Genomic DNA, 19,142 nt, shown 5'->3' on the forward strand with positions numbered 1-19,142 from the left:
AACTAATCTGACATTCATTGATTAATGATGTTTAATTATGTCAAAAATCAGACAATTTTATTTAATTTGCAATGACTACTTTGAACAGCTGAAAATAAAGTTTATTTCAAAAAGTTGGCTGAGATTGAGAGAGATTAAAATGCAGGTGGCACAAGAACCATTGACCAGTGGGAATAAGAATTGCACAGGTCAAATTTGAATAAGCTAAATAATGAAAGGAGACCAAGCAACAAAGTAGTGAAATCGAGCAGTGATGATGAGTCAATGCAGTGCAGAGTGAAAGCTGGTTAAGGGCTGAATCTTAAAGATGCAAAGCTGGTAAGCACACAAAGCTGCAAAGATCAAGACTTTTGATCAACATTAACTGAAGTCTCATTCTGGTTACTTGCAAGACTATCCTTTCATCAGTGTTTATGCACAAGATCAAGGCATCTTTCTGAATGTTAAGTAAAAATGGCTGCAGACATTGAACTTCAAAACATTTCTGTCAATGCATTCACCACTAACCAAACCATCAGTCCTGTTGATTCACTTACTGGAAGAAAAGAAAACTCCCCACTAGGTAACCCTGCATAACAAGATTACTCATGGTGCATCCAGTCTAAGGCCCTCAGTCAACAGAGCCCATGCTGAAAAGGAGAAAACAAATACTGTATAATAACTTCAACATGGAAACACTGCTCACCAACATCATCTTGTACCAATAGCAGCAGCATAGACATGGGTGCTCAGAGACCTGAATCTTGGCAAGAGTCAAAATTCTTAGTTATGTTGTAAATTTTAAAAAGTGGGTCATTCTTAGCAATATCTACGTTTAACTTCAAAGATCACATGCCTGTATTAAAACTGATTCATAAAAGAAAACTTAAATCTCAGAACAGCAATGAGAAACTAACTCCTTTACTGAAGCAAACTTGTACAAAAGAACAGCAAAAGAAATCAATTTTGTCTGCAGTTCCTTCTGAATAAAATTACTAGCTTGTTAATTATTTGTATAAAGGTAGAGTAGCGGTAACGCTCACACTATCGGCTGATGTATGTCTAGGGGAAAATCCGTCCACCAGCCAAACCGTGTCTCCTGTACGCGTGGATGCTGTGAAATGCACACTGGTACATACTCCCACACACAATATCAGACCGCATACCATGTACGTTTACAGAGTACACTTTATAAATTTTACTAGAACTAGGTAATTAATAGCGATACAATATATATAAAAAAAAGGTGCCAAAACTTATAAAAGTTCAGTCAATTCGCGCACAACCGTTGGAGCACAATTATCGAAGTCTTCAGTCCACTATTCGATCTACTCCGACCTCCTCGACCCGCCGCCTGGGACCAACCTCGGTAGTCGACCAGAGTGTGTCCAGTATGTCCTCCCCTCTTTGGTTCTCCTCCCCGAAAACCCGTGCACTCACTCCAGGTTCCCACACATACAGATAGAACAACATTGCTACCATTGGCTAGTTTCTCCGTTATCAATAATTATAACCCAAACATTCCAACTAAACAGAGCAGTACCTCATCAGTTACCCACACAGAAGCCATTTTATATATGCAGTTAGCATACAGTTAATAATCTGAGAATGCTACATAGCTATAGCAATAAATTGTTTTTTTAGATAAACTACTTTTATCTTGAAGGACTGTACATTCACGTAAATGTTATTTAAATAGCAAGCCTGGCTTAAATTACATCACATAATCCTTTGCTTGTTTTCTCTACCATCTTTAATGCTATAATATCTTATTCCAATAGCAATCCTGTCCTCCCCACATCCCTCCCCCACCAATCAGAGATGTTCCAATTTGTCCTGCTCACCCTTTTTCCTCCTACTCTACAACTTCAAAACTAACTTTTCTTCTTTCCTCCTCACCTCTCTTTGATAAAGGGTTTCAACCTGAGACGGCAATTGTTTCCAGCATTTTCTGTTCTAATCCAAAGTTCCAATACATGAATTTCATATGACTGAAGAATGACAATCTCAAAAATATTCAGATTTGAAACTAGAGGTCAATACATTCTTCAAACCAATTCAAGACAGTGACATCAAGTCTGTAATAGGGAGATCTGGGTGAAGAGGAAGAAATACCTGAAGATCAGTAACAAAGTTCTCCTTTGAAAAGGTTAAATCTCAGATCGAGCAAGTCAGTGGAATGACTTACAAATAAAATTAGGATTTACAATTCATTGTGCTGGAGGATAGGAAATCAAACTGAATAAGGAAAGCAAAAGCCACACAGATTCTCAACATGACAATAAATGGATGAGCAAGATTAAAGCTTAGCTTTATGAGACCATAAGACACATGATCAGAATTAGACAATTCACCCATCAAATTTCCTCCACCATCCCACTCACTGATTTATTATCCCTCTCAAACCTACTCTCCTCCCACATCCCCATAACCTTTGACACCCTGATTAATCAAAAGCAAATCAAGCCCCCCCTCCCCCCGTTACTGGCATGGTTAGAACATTGGCTGATTGGTAGGAGGCAGCGAGTGGGAATAAAGGGATCCTTTTCTGGTTGGCTGCCAATGACTGGTGGTGTTCTGGAGGGTGTGTTGGGACCACTTCTTTCTATGCTGTATAGCAATGATCCGGATGATGGAATAGATGGCTTTGTTGCCAAGTTTGTGGATGATATGAAGACTGGTGGAAGGCCAGGTCGTGTTGAGGAAACTGCAGGAGGACAGACAGATTAGGAGAATGGGCAAGAGAATAGCAAATGAAATACAATGTTGAAAAATGCATGGTCATGCACTTTGGTAGAAGAAATAAGTAAGTGGAGTATCTTCTAAATGAGGAGAAAATCCAAAAATCTGAGATGCAAAAGGAACTTGAAGGTCCTTGTGCAGAACAGCCCAAAGGTTACCTTACAGGAAGAGTCTGTGGTGAGTGAGGAAGTCAAATGCCATGCTAGCATTTATTTCAAGAGGTCTAGAATACAAGAGCATGAATGTGATGCAGAGGCCTTATAAGGCAGTGGTGAGGCCTCACCTTGAGTACTGTGAACAGTTTTGGGCTTTTCATCTAAAAGATGTGCTGGCATTGGAAAAGGTACAGAGAAGGTTCACAAGGATCATTCCAGGAATGAAAGGGTTATCATATGACAAATGTTTGGGGGGCAGGGGGATCTCACTGAAACCTTTCAAATGTTGAAAGGCTTAGACAGAGTAGATGTGGAAAGGATGTTTCCCATGGTGGTGGAGTCTAGGACAAGGGGGTACAGCCTCAGGATAGAGGGGTGTCCATTTAAAATAGAGATGCAGAGAAATTTCTTTAGCCAGAGGGTGGTGAATTTGTGGAATTTATTTCCACGGGCAGCTGTGGAGGCTAGTTCGTAGGGTATACTTAAGGCAGTGCTTGATAGGTTCTTGATTGGATATGGCATCAAAGGTTACGGGGAGAAGTGCAGGGAATGGGGCTGAGGAGGAGACAAAAGGATCAGCCATGATTGAAAGGCAGAGTGGACTCCATGAGCCAAAGGGCACAGCCATTTGTGGCAATGAATTCCAGATTCACTGGAATTCCCTGGCTAAAGAAATTGCTCCTCATCTCTGTTCTAAATAGACATCCCTCTATTCTGAGGTTGTGCACTCTGATCCTAGACTCACCCACTAAAGGAGACATGCTCTCCACTTCCACTCTATGCAGACCTATCAATATTCCATAAGTTTCAAAGCCACCCCTCCTCTCATTCTTCTAACCCCTCTGGTTACCTGCCTGTCCTTTCAATACAATGTGTATCCTTGGATGTTAAGCTCCCCAACGATGATCTTTTAGCCACAACTCAGTAATGCCACAACGTCATGCCTACCAATCTCGAATTGCACTGCAAGATCATCTATCTTATCCCATAAACTGCATGCATTCAAAATATCAACACCCTCAGTCCTGTCGTCATCACCTTTTTCATCTGTCCCCATGTTACTCTTCAATTTATCCCACTGACTACAGTTTTACCCTATTGTCTGCCTGTCCTTCTATATTGTCTTACTGCACCTACTTGTATACCAACTGTCCCATCCTCAGCCCTATCACTCGGTTCCCACCACCCTGCCAAATTAAACCCTCCTGAATAGCTCTAACAAACCTGCCCTCAAGGATTTTGGTCCCCCTTGAGTTCAGGTGTTACCCATCCTTTTTGTGCAGGTCAAGGCTTTCCCAGAGAGATTCCTATTATCCAAAAATCTGAAACCCTGCCCCCTCACCAATTCTTCAGCCATGCATACATCTGCCAAATCATTCTATTCTTAACCTCACTGGCATGTGGTACAAGCAGCAATCCGGAGATTATTATCCTGAAAAACCTGTTTTTCAGCTTTCGATTCATCTCCCTGTACTTTCTCCCATTACCTATTGTCATTGGCACCAATCCTTACCACGACTTCTAGCTGCCAGCCTCACACCCCCCACATTTAGAATGCTGGGGACTCAATCCAAAACATCCCTGACTGACACCTGGGAAGCAAAATACCATCCTGGTGACTTTTTCATGTCCATAGAATTTCTTGTCTGGTCTTCTAACTGTAGAACCCTCTGTCACTACCGTACTCCTCTTCCCTACCCCCCCACTTCCTTTCTAAGCCACAGAGCCAGACCCAGTGGCAGACACCTTATAGAGATTAGCTTTATTTGTCATATGTATTTAAAACATACAGTGAAATGTGTCATTTTGCATCAACGATGCACTGGAGACAGCCTGGAAGTGTCGCCATGCTTCTGGCACCAGCACAGCATGTCCACAACTTATTAACCTTTAATAATCAGTAAGACGCTGGAGCACCCAGAAGAAACCCACGCAGTTACAGGGTTTTCATAAAAACTCCTTATACACAGTGGTGGAAAGTGAACCTCAATCGCTGGCATTATGCTGGCTGCTATACTACCATGTTGCACCATACATAAATGTAAATGTTACAGATAAACCAAAGTCATGTTGAGTGAAAGAAGGAAGCCTTCCACAGAACAACAGTAGAGTTATATTCTAATCAGTTAAGAAGAAAAAAATGTTTAAGAACATGCAACTTTGCAAAGCTGGCAAGTGTTTTCATGATCCGCTTGGAATCAAATGGGATGTTAAAAAGTTTTACATGACATTATTTACCTTGAGTGAAAAGGGAATGAATGGAATCAGTAGCAAAGGAACAACATTTAGGGCAGATATCAAAAATAAGGCTATTAACTCAATCATTTTTTATTAGCAGCAATACTGAGTCATGCAAGAATAATCTAACATTAGGTAGATAAAAGCTTATGGTAACTAGTAAATCAAAAAGAAACCAAAAATAGTTAAGATCATCACTCCGAAAGGTTATTCCTTTAAAAAAATGAAAAATACCTGTCAATTTTTAAACAGTTAGTGATTTTTGAAAACATCAGATTACATTCCCACATTGAGGAGTAATGAAAATACAGACTTGCTATATAAGGCACAGAAACAGGCCCTTGGGTCAGCCATTAAGCAACCACATAGATTAATCGCATTTTATTCTCCTCACATTCTGATCAACTACCCTCATATTCTACCATTCACATACATATCAGGGCAATTTATTATAGCCAATCAACCTATAAACATTCCCCCTCCCCAGAGGTAGGATGAAAGCAGACCACCTGCTGGAGTCACAAGGAGAACATGCAAACTTTACACGGAGCACTGGAAGTTAGGATTGACCCTTAGTTACCAGAGCTGTGGGATAGCAACTCTAATGACTGGCCCATCTGACTTTTGGTCCTATTGTCCATTAGGTTTTACACCAATTACCATTCTTGTCTGTGCAGCATACATGGATCAGCAAGGATTTAATTAGCCCTTTCCAAATCTAAACAAAGCAAATACATACGTTCCCACAGGCAATAGTTAAAGATGCTCAATAATACTGTGCATTCACTCACCTGAAACTGCTGATTAGACCAAAGCCAGAACTCAAAATACTCCTTTATTCTTTAAAGCCTCACAACTACAAATCTCAGAACTCAACTGTACACTCCAAAGCACGACCATTTAAATTCTTTACTCAAGAACAAGCATTCGCTGTTACAAATACATTTCTGAATATTTCCAGATCACTGATGAGCTAAACCCCATTTCCAAGTCACAAACACCTGGATGCCTGCACAAATGAGCTCCCATAATATAAAATTCAAAAGGTATAATGTATGCCCATACATTTGTTTCTATGAACAGTAGGAGTGGAGAGAGAGGAAGGTACTTGCTCTCTTTTGATCAGTCTTCTGTGTTTTTGATGCCATTCACTATATCACCATAGAGGTATGGTTGCAAATTAACTCATGTTTGTGTATTTTCTAGTTTATGGATAAAATCAACTTAGTGAAAATGGAACCCATTTGTTACCCAGGACAGAACTGTATATACAGTTCCTACTGATGTCACAGACAGGAATCAAATCGATGAAGAAATGCAGAGTGAGTATATACCAAGACTCTTCAGAAATGACAAATTGTTCTGGAGCTTTTGGAATTAAAATCCACTAATCAGGTAAAATATAATGCCAACGTAGCACCTTGGACAATAACCTTTTGACGATGAAAATTATGTTTGTTTTAACTTAAGGAAATTCACCAATATTAAATTCCCAAGCAAATCTGCACTTTGATAATTTAACTAATTTACTACAGATGGACAAAAACAAACATCAGTTAAACAAAACCTCCACTAAAGCTTGAATGTTCCTCATCTTTGGAAGATATTCAGGGAAATCAACAAATCAACTAAATTGTGGCAAAGTTCAAAGCAATTGTTCCCTGTAATAAATTTACTGATGCATTAATACTGTACATATTCAACAGATAGAGGCAGCAAAGTCAACACTGATTAGAGAAAAAAAAAATCATGTCACTTTGGCATGCCCTTCTTGCCCAAGGTTAAGATGACTTCACAAAGAATTCCACACTTATAAATAGAAATGTTATTTTTCTCTGATGCTGACATACAGTAGATAACCAATCATGGATAAAAGCAGCGAACAGTTTTTACGTGGAAGCATAGTCTGCTGTTTGGATAACCCCTAAAATAGGCAGATGTCATGCCTTGGTGTGATTAATTGACTAATACAGCGTACACAGAATTCAACAACATATTACCGTAAATTCCGGACTATAAGCCGCTACTTTTTTCCCACGCTTTGAACACTGCGGCAACACTGCGGCCTATACTACGGTGCGGCTAATGCATGTTTTTTTTTCATGCCGCCAAAAACATTTTGCCTCGTAACAGTAGACCAATAAAATTGATGAGTAGTTCACAGAGGTCCAATGAAATCGTACGGTAAATCAAGCGCACTTTCACAATTAAATTATTGTAAATCAGTCATTAGTACTCACCCTCATCAACATGGAAAACACTCGAAGAAAAGCATATGATGCAGCTTTTAAGTTAAAGGCGATCAATCTGGCGGTTGAAGAAGGAAATCGAGCTGCTGCACATAATCTTGGCATAAATGAATCGATGGTGAGACGGTGGAACGCCAGCATGAAGAACTGAGTCAATGCAAAAAGACGACAGAAGCTTTCAGAGGTAATCATAGCAGATGGCCCGAACTTGAAAACTTTCTTGAAGACTGGGTTAACACACAGAGAGCAGGCGGCCGCGATGTTTCCACCGTGCAGATCAGACTGAAGGCTAAAGCAATTGCCACCAAAATGAAAATCGAAGATTTTAGAGGTGGGCCATCATGGTGTTTTAGATTTATGAGACGAAAAGGCCTGTCCGTCAGGGTACGCACGACTCTGTGTCAGCAGCTCCCTCCCGACCACGACCACGAGGAAAAGCTTGTTAACTTCCGCACATTCACTCAAACAAAGATAGCGGAGAATTCCATCAGGCCAGATAATATCATAAATATGGATGAAGTACCTTTGACGTTTGACCTGCCTCTCACTCGGACTATTAATAAAAAAGGTGACTCGTCCATCACACTGAAAACAAGTGGCCATGAGAGAACGCATTTTACTTGTGTTCTGAGCTACACAGCATGCGGACTAAAGCTTCCACCGATGGCGATTTTTTAAGCGGCTGACAATGAAAGTTCAGTGAAAGCTGCCATCAAGAGTACAAACTCAATTCCAGCTGTGATTCCTGGGGGCACCACGAAGTATTTGCAGCCACTGGACATCAGCGTGAACTGGGCATTTAAAGTGGCGTTGCGCGTTGAGTGGGAGGCTTGGATGATGAGCGGCGAGAAATCCTTTACCAAAACAGGACGCATGCGAAGAGCATCTTTAACTCAAGTCTGCCAGTGGATCCTAAATGCGTGGAGCCATGTCACAACATCCACCATCACCAGCGGGTTTCGAAAGGCTGGACTGCTGCGTGATGAAGAGGACTGCGTGCGCTCAAGTGAGAGCGACAATGAAGAGACTGAAGTGAGTGACGAGATCCTGAGGTTGTTCAATTCGGACACTGAAGGACTTTGATGGTTTTAGTGCGCAGGAGGAAGATGAAGAAGGCGATCAATAACTTTTCCTGGTAGGCTGCAGTATATATATTTTTTTTTACCAGTCGTTAGGAGATATTGGAATGTTGTTCGTGCACTGTTCAGTAAAAAAGTATACGCAACGTAATTTGTGTGTTACCGATATGTATGTATATTTAAAAGTAGCTGTGTTACAGGCACTGTTCGAAAAAAAGCATTTGCAATATGTATTTGTTTATGTTACCATACGGATTTAATTAAAAGTTAAAAAATCCTCACGTGTAATATCTTTCTGTGTAAATATCTCATATTACAACGTGGGACACCTGCGGCTTAAAATCCGGTGCGGCTTGTACAAGCACAAAATTGATTTTCTTTCTAAAATTAGAGTGTGCGGCTTTTAATCAGGTGCGCTCTGTAGTCCGGAATCTACGGTAATCAACTTTGTGTGCTCTAGGATAAGTAACTCAGTTCCTGTTAACATTGCCATATCCCAACAACCAGTTAATCTAACCGGTACTTTTGATAGGTCCCAACTCATCAATAATGCTGTTTTAAAAGACAATTTTGTGGGAATTCATTTTATGCAATTATGTATCAATTAACCATTTAGAGTAATAGAGTCATAGAAAAGAACAGCACAGAAACAGGCCATGCTGTCAATCTAGTCTGTGCTGGCCCACTCGATTTGTTCCATGTTTCTGTGCAATAGCTCTTTTAGGACTTGGTACCTCTAAAGCAGCTTCTCCAGAGTCACTAGATGACCTTAAACCATTACTTTTACTTAGGTTTACCTGCTTTCGTATTTCCTGCCTGCCTCTATTTTCCAGTCACTTCCAATTTCACCTCCTTCAGCATTAGTATTCAAAAGAAATACCCTCTATCACTATCAAATACATCTTTAAAATCCTAACTCCTATACTTTTGGTGCAATCACCTTCTCAAACCTACCTCTGCTTTTCTTCCTAGTAAAGCTGTACTCTTCTGATGACAGTTGATAGCCCTACCCACTCATTACCACACACACATGCAAGCTTATCTTATTTGAATTTGAGAAGGAAAAATAATCCAACTCTTCATTACTAGATCTGTGTGGAAGGCATCAAATGATTTTAAATTTTAAAGTTCTCCACAATTGGGAAAGGACCAGGCTAACCAATGACAGTTATCAACATCATATACTTCTACTTCAGTAAATGGAAAATAACCCTCGTGTACCAGGACCCACTTTGAGGCACAGATCAGATCGAGACGCCAGAGGGTCCCAGCTCACAGTATCAGGCCAGCTGAGGGTTCTGATTTCTGGCCAAAGCAGCACTGAGCTGGGTCTCCACTGAGGTTATGGCACAGACTTAGTTGTACTTTTGAAAAGGGTCAGATTAGGCTTTAGAGACAGGTATGGGGAGGGACGAGAAGATGGACTGGAGTTAAGGACTCCACTTCACACCTGAAGCCTATCAATGTAGACATGTGATGAAGGGCACCCATGGATGTCAGGCTGGCAAGCGCTGTGGACAATCAGCTATTCTAGATTGAGTGTGTGCAATGAACCAGGACTGATTAGAGAGCTTAAGATAAACCCTTAAAAGCTTAAAGAAGCTAAAGTTAAATCTAAGAATATTATAATGAAGTAAGGGGAATTCGAGGCATGAGAGAAGAATTGATAGAAAAGAACACTGACGGATGATGGCAGAGAAGCTATGGCTAGAATTTCTGGAAGCAATTTCGCAGGCTATATCAAAATTTAAAAATTCAAAGTTTATTATCAGAGTACCTATTTGTCACCACATACAACTCTAAGATTCTTTTTCTATTGGCATAATTAACATACATCCCCAAGAGGAAGAAGTATTCTGAAGGGAAGCTGACACAACCATGGCTAACACAAGAAGCCAACCCCAAAATAAAAGCAATACAGGTGGCCACTGTTTTTCGAACGTTCGATTTACGACAGCTTGCTGTTACGAAAGACCTACATTAGTACCTGTTTTCGCTAACCAAAGAGGATTTTCACTTTTACAAAAAAAAGACACCCACTTTATACATGTGTTTCCCCCGAAAAAAGCTACAATGACCATGAAGCCTTGTGTGGGCAGTTGTTTGCACATGTGTGTACGTGTGTATGTGCGTATGCATGTACGTACGTATTCGTGTACGTGCAGATTTTTTTTCTCCAAATCTTGCTGTCTTCCTGATTTTGTTAAGTGAGACTACACCATACATACAATATTTCTACTTTATATAGGCTGTATATTTATCATATCATTCCTGCTTTTACTATATGTTAGCGTTATTTTATGTTTATGTGTTATTTGGTTTGATTTGGTAGGTTACTTTTTGAGTCTGGGAATGCTAAAAATTTTTCCTATATAAATTAGTGGTACTTGCTTCTTCACTTTATGACATTTCAGCTTACAAATGGTTTCATAGGAACACTTTACCTTCGGATAGTGGGGGAAACTTGTACAGCAACAATCAGTGGGAAGTAAGAGTATCAGAAAACTTTTAAAAGTCAACAGAAGGCAACTAAAAAGCATTAAGAAGGTAAAGATGGAATAAGAAAGTAAGCTAGCCAATAATATTAAACAGAAATAAGTTTCTTCAGATGCATGAAGTGTAAAATAGATGTGAGAGTGGATAGTAGACCGCTGAAACGCTATGCTGGAGATGTAGTAATAGAGACAAGGAAATGGCAGATGAACTGAATAAGCATTTTGCATCAGTCTTTACTGTGGAAGCTCCAGGTGTCAGGGATTATGAAGTGTATGAAGTTACCATTATTAGAGAGAAGGTTCTTGGGAAACTGAAATGTCTGAAGGTAGTTAAGTCATCTGGACAAGATGGTGTACACGAAAGGATTCTGAAAGAGATGGCTGAAGAGATCGTGGAAGCATTAGTAATGATCTTTCAAGAATTATTAGTCTCTGGAACAGTTCTGAAATACTGGGCAACTGCAAATATCACTCCATTCTTCAAGGGAAAGACACAAATGAAAGGAATGTATAATCCAGTGGGTTTGACCTCAGTGGTTGTGAAGATGTTGAAGTCAATTTCAAGGATAAGGTCTCAAGATACAGAGAGGCAAATGTCATAGTAGTCAGCATGGTTTCCTCAAGGGAAACTCTTGCCTGACAAATCTGTTGGAATTCTTTGAAGAAATAACAAGCAGGATAGACAAAGGAGAATCAGTGAGGTTATGTACTTGGAATTTCAGAAGGCCTTTCGCAAGGTCCCAAACTTGAGGCTGCTTAACAAGTTATGAACCTATGGTATTATAGGACAGATTCTAGTATGGATAAAGCAGTGACTGATTGGCAGGATGCAAAGAGTAGGAATAAAGGGTGCCTCTTTTGGTTGGCTTCCAGTGACTATTGGTGTTCAACAAGAGCCTGTGTTGGAACTGCTAATTTTTACATTACATGTCAATGATCTGGATAATGAAATCGATGGGAAAGTTTGCAGACAATTTAGATCAGATTAGATTCAACTTTATTGTTGTTGTGCTGTGTACAGATACAAAGCCAATGAAATGCAGTTAGCATCTCACCAGAAATGCAAAGAATAGTAGTTATTTACAAAATAACAGTGAATAAGTAGTGCTACAGCACACAAATATAAAAAAACTGAGACAGTACAATATGGGTGCAATACTGCTTAGCGAGGTTCAGCAGGGTCACAGCCTCAGGGAAGAAGCTCTTCCTGTGCCTGCTGGTGTGGGAGCAAAGGCTCCTGTAGTGCCTACCAGAAGGGAGGAGAGTAAAAAGTCCATGGTTAGGGTGAGATGCATCCTTGATAATAATTTTCCCCCTGCCCAGGCAGCACTTATGGTCGATGTTCTCACTGGTGGGAAACTGGGTGCCAATAATCTGCTGGACAGTTTTCACCACACGCTGGAGTGCTTTGCAGTCCAATACGGGACAATTGCCATAACACTGAGATGCAGTTGGTGAATATACTCTCAATGGTACAGCGGTAAAAGTCCGTCAGTATCCTGGGACAGAGATGAGCTTTCTTGATGCCCTGCAGGAAATAAAGGCGCTATTGCGACTTTTTGATCAGGATGGAGTAATTCAGGGACAGGTGAGATCCTCGGAGACAATATGAAGATAGGTGAAGGAGCAGGTAGTTTTGAGGAAGCAGAAAGGCTACAGAAGGACATAGACAGATTAGGTGAATGGGCAAAGCAGTGGCAGATGGAATACAGTGCCTGAAAGTGTATGGTCATGCACTTTGGTAAAAGAAATGAAAGGGTTGACTATTTTCTAAATGGACAGAAAATACAAAATTTGAGGAGCAAAGGGACTTGGAAGTCTTTGTGCAGGATTTCCTAAAGTTTAATTTGCAGGTTGATTTTTTGGCAAGAAAGGCAAATGCAATGTACATTCACTTGAAGAGGACTAGAATATAAAAGGATATAATGTGAGACTTTATAAAGCACTGGTGAGGCTTCCCTTGGAGCATTGTGTGCAGTTTTGGGCCCCTTATCTTAGAAAGGATGTGCTAAAATTGGAGTGGGTTCAAAGGAGTTCATAAAAATGATTCCAGAATTGAATGGATTGTCATATGAAGAGTGTTTGTTGCCTCTGGGCCTATATTTACTAGAATACAGAAGAATGAGGGATGACCCAATTGAAACCTATTAAATGGTGAAATGCCTTGATAGAGTGGATACTTCCTAAGGTCTAAGACATCAGAATAGAGGGGTGCCCTTTTACAACAGAGAGGATGAGTCAAAGAGTGGTGAATTTGTGGAAATCTTTGCCACAGGCAACTGTAGAGTCCAAGTTCCGATGTATATTTAAGACAGAGGCTGATAGATTCTTGATTGGTTAGAGCATAAAGGGATATGGGGAGAAGGCAAGAGATTGGGGCTGAGAGGAAAATTGGATCAGCCATGATGAAATGGCAGACCAGACTAATTCTGCTCCTATATCCTATGGTCTTATAGAATTGTTTTGTTGAACATTACGGGCATGCTATGTTGGCGCAAGAATATTATGGCAATACTTGCAGACTGGCCCCAGCACATCCTTATGTTTTGTTGGCTGCCAATACAAAAGCTGCATTTTAAAGTATATTTTGATATACATGTGATGAATAAATGAACCTGAATCTGAAATATGGCACACTAATTTTATCATTCAAACAAAAGTAAAAGTTTACAGGTAATACAAAAAATGAAAAAATATTTCAATGAAAAAATGATTTACAGTATCTTGGTGGATGAGGTGCAATCAATGTAACGAGGAAAGGCACAATAAATGATCAACAAATGGATCTTCAATTGCCCACAATAATGCAATACTATTTCTGCTGCTAAGGTAGCAGTATACATATATAAAGCAGTAAGATGGCAAAATGGATCATTTAGCATAATTGTTTAAGATGTGTAAGGATAAGTGAGCTTATTGTTACAATTATATAAAACATTGAGATGCCTTGTGTTCCACATGGCTCACATCAATGTGAGTGTAGTTGTGTTATAATCATGTGACCTGCCAGGATTAATTGATCTGGACATCTCACTACACAACCATCATGCAAACAGGTGCCAAAGTCAACAGCAACTAGTCCCTGGAAGTGCAGTTGTGGAACATGCCAACCTATCCTGACAGTGCTGTTCACTGCCAGTTCTCTTTTAAGCTGCTGACTGAAAAGAAGCACAACCTAGATCATTAGCTAATGGGCTGTGCATAGTTCTGACCAGCATACTGCACAAAAAGATGCAATAGCATCATAATACAGAAAACTTTAAAAAATCTAGCGATTTCAGCTGTGCAAAAAATTGGTCAGGTTTAGGTTAAATTCTTCGAAATAGATACTTAACTGATACATCTAATAAAGTAAAAGGACCATTTTACTTAGCAGAATGCTCAACAAATGGCATTAATTTACAAGTAGTGTATTTTGTCTACTTACTGTTGTGTGTTGGAGATAAAATCTTCAAAGCGAGATAAATGAATTGGTATACAACGTACCATATACTATGAAGATATTTTACCTGCCAATTTACAGAATTGTTTTTCGACTTACTTTATTAGGTTTTTTAAAAAAAACTTTCTACCACCCAGTAAACGTTATTTCACAAAAACAAATGCCAGCAAATTCTATGACATTACCAAGCATAACAATTTTAATTGTAAATAAATCTTACCTTCACTATCTGAAAACCTGCTGGGTTGATCAAGACATCTATCAGTTTTGTTTAAGGTGACTTGAGACCTAAAATATACAATTATGAAAATGTAGATGTAAATGTATTAAATTATTGGCAATCTTATTTTAACAATCACCACATACTATTTTAATTAATTTGATCCTTTGTATCACTCAGGTTTATAATATACTCAATGTGCATATAATTAATAGGCAATGTCACTTATTTTAATCAGGAGAGTCTTTTAAAATCAGACTATAGTACTTTCGTATCATGACAGTTTTTATTTGGATTTGCAGGTACAATTTGAGGTACAAGTTATGAACATTTGCAATCAGTGTGGATGGAATGTAAATCAAGCAAGACAACATTTAATTCTTATAGCACTTAATAGAGCTACTATCAATGGTTAACTATAGAATGAGCAGCATTAAACAGGCATCAGCTGCCTTTGGGAGATTTCAGCACAGAGTCTTTCAGAACAGGAGCCTTTGTTCCTCCACAAAGGTCACCGTATACCAAGCGGTCTGTGTCACCACCCTCGTTTATGGCTGTGAAGCTTGGGTAACCTGCAGCTGTCACATCAAGTCCTTGGAGCGCTTCCACATAAGCTGCCTTCAGCGCATCCTGGGAATTACTTGGCGTGAACAGGTGCCTCACACTGAAATACTGGTAAAGACAAACTGCAGAAATAATGAGGCCATGATCACCCAGCATCAGTTGTAGTGGCTGGTCACGTGATAAGGATGCCCCCATGTTGGCTACCCCGCAGAGTGCTACACGGCCAGCTACGTCATGGTCGTTGCTCAGCTGAAGGACCAAAGAAGTGCTATAAGGATCAAATGAAGAATGCTTTAAGGAAGTGCAAGATCAGACCTGAGGACCTGGAGGATGTTGCTTCAGACTGTAACACTTGGCGACAGCTGTGTGGACATGGTGTTTGTATTCTGGAGATGGAAAGAACAACCAGAAGACAGCAGAAGAGAGCCAGGAGAAATGTAGCCATGGCTGCCATCACTACCACCAAAACCACATATACATGTCCCACATGCAATAGAACTTGTGGGTCCAGGATAGGACTGTATAGTCAAAGATATCACCATTAAAGGAGTGGATGTCCTCATCGGATTCCAATGGACAACTGAAGAACAGAAGATAGCATGTACCCATGACAGATCAAAATTTGGAGAAAAAATTAGAAGTGTGGTTTTTGATCCTTCAGTTAAATTTGAAGAAACTTGGAGACCTTTTATTCAACATTTTCACATGAGTTGAAATTGTCTTTTCCTAAACCTTACTTATATTATCCTTAATTAATTGGATGGAGGTTCGGAGTTATTGGCACTACTGTATATGTACTTAATATTATTCAATGGCCATGTTGGTTAGTGTTTTTTTTTGCTTTTTTTTCCTCTTTTTTTGGGGGGTTTTTCTTTTTTTTTCTCTTTTTACTTCTTTGTTCATTAATGTTCTGAGTTTGAGAGATATATTTTTATTATTACATATCTGAATGTCTATTTAAACTATTAATTACGTACTCTCAAACATTTTGTATTCATGTTTCATTTATGTTTGTTTAAAACTAATAAAAAGACTTAAAAAGAAAAAAGAAAAATTTGGAAAAGAGTAATAATGAAACTAATATAGAAAAGCAAAATTCAAATCAAAATACAGGTGTCCCCCATTTTTCGAACGTTCGCTTTACATCAACTCGCTGTTACGAAAGACCTACATTAGTTACCTGTTTTCGCTAACAGAAGGTGTTTTCACTGTTATGAAAAAAGGCAGCGCGCGATAAAAGGCAGTGTGTGAAAAAAAGCAGCACGCTCTGAGCAGACTAGCTCCTCCTTCAGAACTGCATTCTAGCCGGCATTGCTTAAACACGTGCCTGTGAGCATCTGTGCTTTATGTCGATTTATTTTGTGCATCCGTTAGCAAGATGAGTTCTAAGATATCGAAAAAGCCTAAAAGAGCGTGTAAGGGTATTACGCTTAACATAAAACTAGACATAATAAAGCGTTTTGATCGCGGTAAACAAAGTAAGGATATAGTGAGTTTGGCTAAGGGTTTGTGGAAGTTGACGAAGATAATGTTGAAGAGGTTGTGGCATCCCATGACCAAAAACTGACAGATAAAGAGCTGATGAAGAGGAAAGGATAACAATTGAAGACAAACGCAGTAGCGAACGGCCTGAAAGTGACAACATCCAGGAACTGAATGGGAAGCAAGTGCATGAGATTTTCGCTGCGACTGACATAGCTGCAATGATTGCAGACAAGTATGACTTTAATTTTGAAAGGGTACGCAGGTTTAGGGCTTATTTGCAGGATGGTTTAAGTGCTTACAAAGAATTGTATGATAGAAAAATGCACGAGGCTAAGCAGTCAAGCATACTGTCGTTTTTCAAGCCTTCCATATCAGCCACAGCAGATGACGAAACTAGACCTTCAAGTCAAGTCAATGTTTATTGTCATTTTGACCATAACTGCTGCTACAGTGTATAGTAAAAATGAGACAACGTTTTTCAGGACCATGGTGTTACATGACACAGTACAAAAAACTAGACTGAACTACGTAATAAAAAAAAGCTACACTAGATGACAGACCTACATTGGACTGCATAAAGTGCACAAAAACAGTGCAGGCATTACAATAAATAATAAACAGGACAGTAATGCAAGGTGTCAGTTCAGGCTTTGGGTATTGAGGAGTCTGATAGCTTGGGGGAAGAAACTGTTACATTGTCTGGTCTTAAGTGCCCAAATGCTTCAGAGCCTTTTCCCAGACGGCAGGAGGGAGAAGAGATTGTATGAGGGGTGCACAGGGTTCTTCGTAATACTGTTTCCTTTGCGAATGCAGTGTCTACTGTAAATGTCCGTGATGGCAGGATGAGAGACCCCGATAATCTTCTCAGCTGACCTATCTGCTGCAGGGTCTTGCTATCCAAGATGGTGCAACTCCCGAACCAGGCAGTGATGCAACTGCTCCGGATGCTCGCAATACAACCTCTGTAGAATGTGATGAGGATGGGGTGTGGGAGATGGACTTTCCTCAGCCTTCACAAAAAGTAGAGATGCTGCTGGGCTTTCTTTGCTATGGAGCTGGTGTTGATGGACCAGGTGAGGTTCTCCGTCAGGTGAACACCAAGAAATCTGGTGCTCTTTACGATCTTTACTGAGGAGCCGTCGATGTTAGGTGGGGAGTGATCGCTCCGTGCCTTCCTGAAGTCAACATTTTGTTTTGTTCACATTAAGAGACAGGTTGTTGGCTCTGCACCAGTCCGTTAGCCGCTGCACCTCCTCTCTGTAAGCTGACTCGTCAATCTTGCTGACGAGACCCACCACGGTCGTGTCATCAGCGAACATGATGATATGGTTCGAGCTGTGTTGTATCACTGCAACATTACCTCTTGGCTACTAAATTCAATTCCACAACTGATGAAGGCCAATACACCATACACCTTCTTAACCACTGAGTCTAGGATCCAGTTGCAGAGGGAGGTGTTCAGGCCCAGTAGGCTCAGCTTTCCAATCAGTTTCTGAGGGAAACCTTTGCCAGCAGCCCATTCCACACACTCACTACTCTCTGCGTAAAAAACTTACCCCACATCTCCTCTGTACGTACTCCCCAGCACCTTAAACCTGTGTCCTCTTGTGGCAACCATTTCAGCCCTGGGAAAAAACCTCTGACAATCCACATGATCAATGCCTCTCAACATCTTATACATCTCTAACAGGTCACCTCTCATCCTCCGTCACTCCAAGGAGGAAAGGCCAAGTTCACTCAACCTATCCTCATAAGACATGCTCCCCAATCCAGGCAACATCCTTGTAAATCTCCTCTGCATCCTTTCTATGGTTTCCACATCCTTCGTGTAGTGAGGCGACCAGAACTGAGCACAGTACTCCAAGTGGGGTCTGACCAGGGTCTAATATCACTGCAACATTACCTCTCGGCTACTATATTCAATTCCACAACTGATGAAGGCCAATACACCATACACCTTCTTAACCACTGAGTCAACCTGCACAGCTGCTTTGAGCGTCCTATGGACTCGGACCCCAAGATCCCTCTGATCCTCCACACAGCCAGGAGTCTTACCATTAATACTATATTCTGCCATCATATTTGACCTACCAAAATGAACCACTTCACACTTAACTGGGTTGAACTCCACATGCCACTTCTCAGCCCAGTTTTGCATCCTATCAATGTCCTGCTGTAACCTCTGACAGCCCTCCACACTATCCGCAACACCTCCAACCTTTGTGTCATCAGCAAGCTTACTAACCACCCCTCCACTACCTCATCTAGGTCATTTATAAAAATCACTAAGAGTAAGGGTTGCAAAACAGATCTTTGAGGCACTCCACTGGTCACCGACCTCCATGCAGAATATGATCCATCTACAACCACTCTTTGCCTTCCGTGGACAAACCAGTTCTGGATCCACAAAGCAATGTCCCCTTGGATCCCATGCCTCCTTACTTTCTCAATTAAGCCTTGCATGGGGTACCTTATCAAATGCTTTGCTGAAATC

General features: G+C 40.3%; 1 protein-coding gene across 2 annotated transcripts in view; it reads right to left on the bottom strand.

The window, feature by feature from the left end:
- The window catches only part of LOC132404550 (inactive ubiquitin carboxyl-terminal hydrolase 53-like), a 133,881-nt gene that overhangs the window by 21,327 nt on the left and 93,412 nt on the right, over positions 1-19,142 (bottom strand). For both annotated transcript variants that reach the window (XM_059988758.1, XM_059988757.1), the window contains exon 13: positions 14,600-14,667. In XM_059988758.1, coding sequence (XP_059844741.1) covers positions 14,600-14,667 — 68 coding nt within the window. The remainder of the gene's footprint in view (positions 1-14,599; positions 14,668-19,142) is intronic.

This window comes from Hypanus sabinus, chromosome 14 (assembly GCF_030144855.1).
Source record: "Hypanus sabinus isolate sHypSab1 chromosome 14, sHypSab1.hap1, whole genome shotgun sequence".
Taxonomy (NCBI): domain Eukaryota; kingdom Metazoa; phylum Chordata; class Chondrichthyes; order Myliobatiformes; family Dasyatidae; genus Hypanus; species Hypanus sabinus.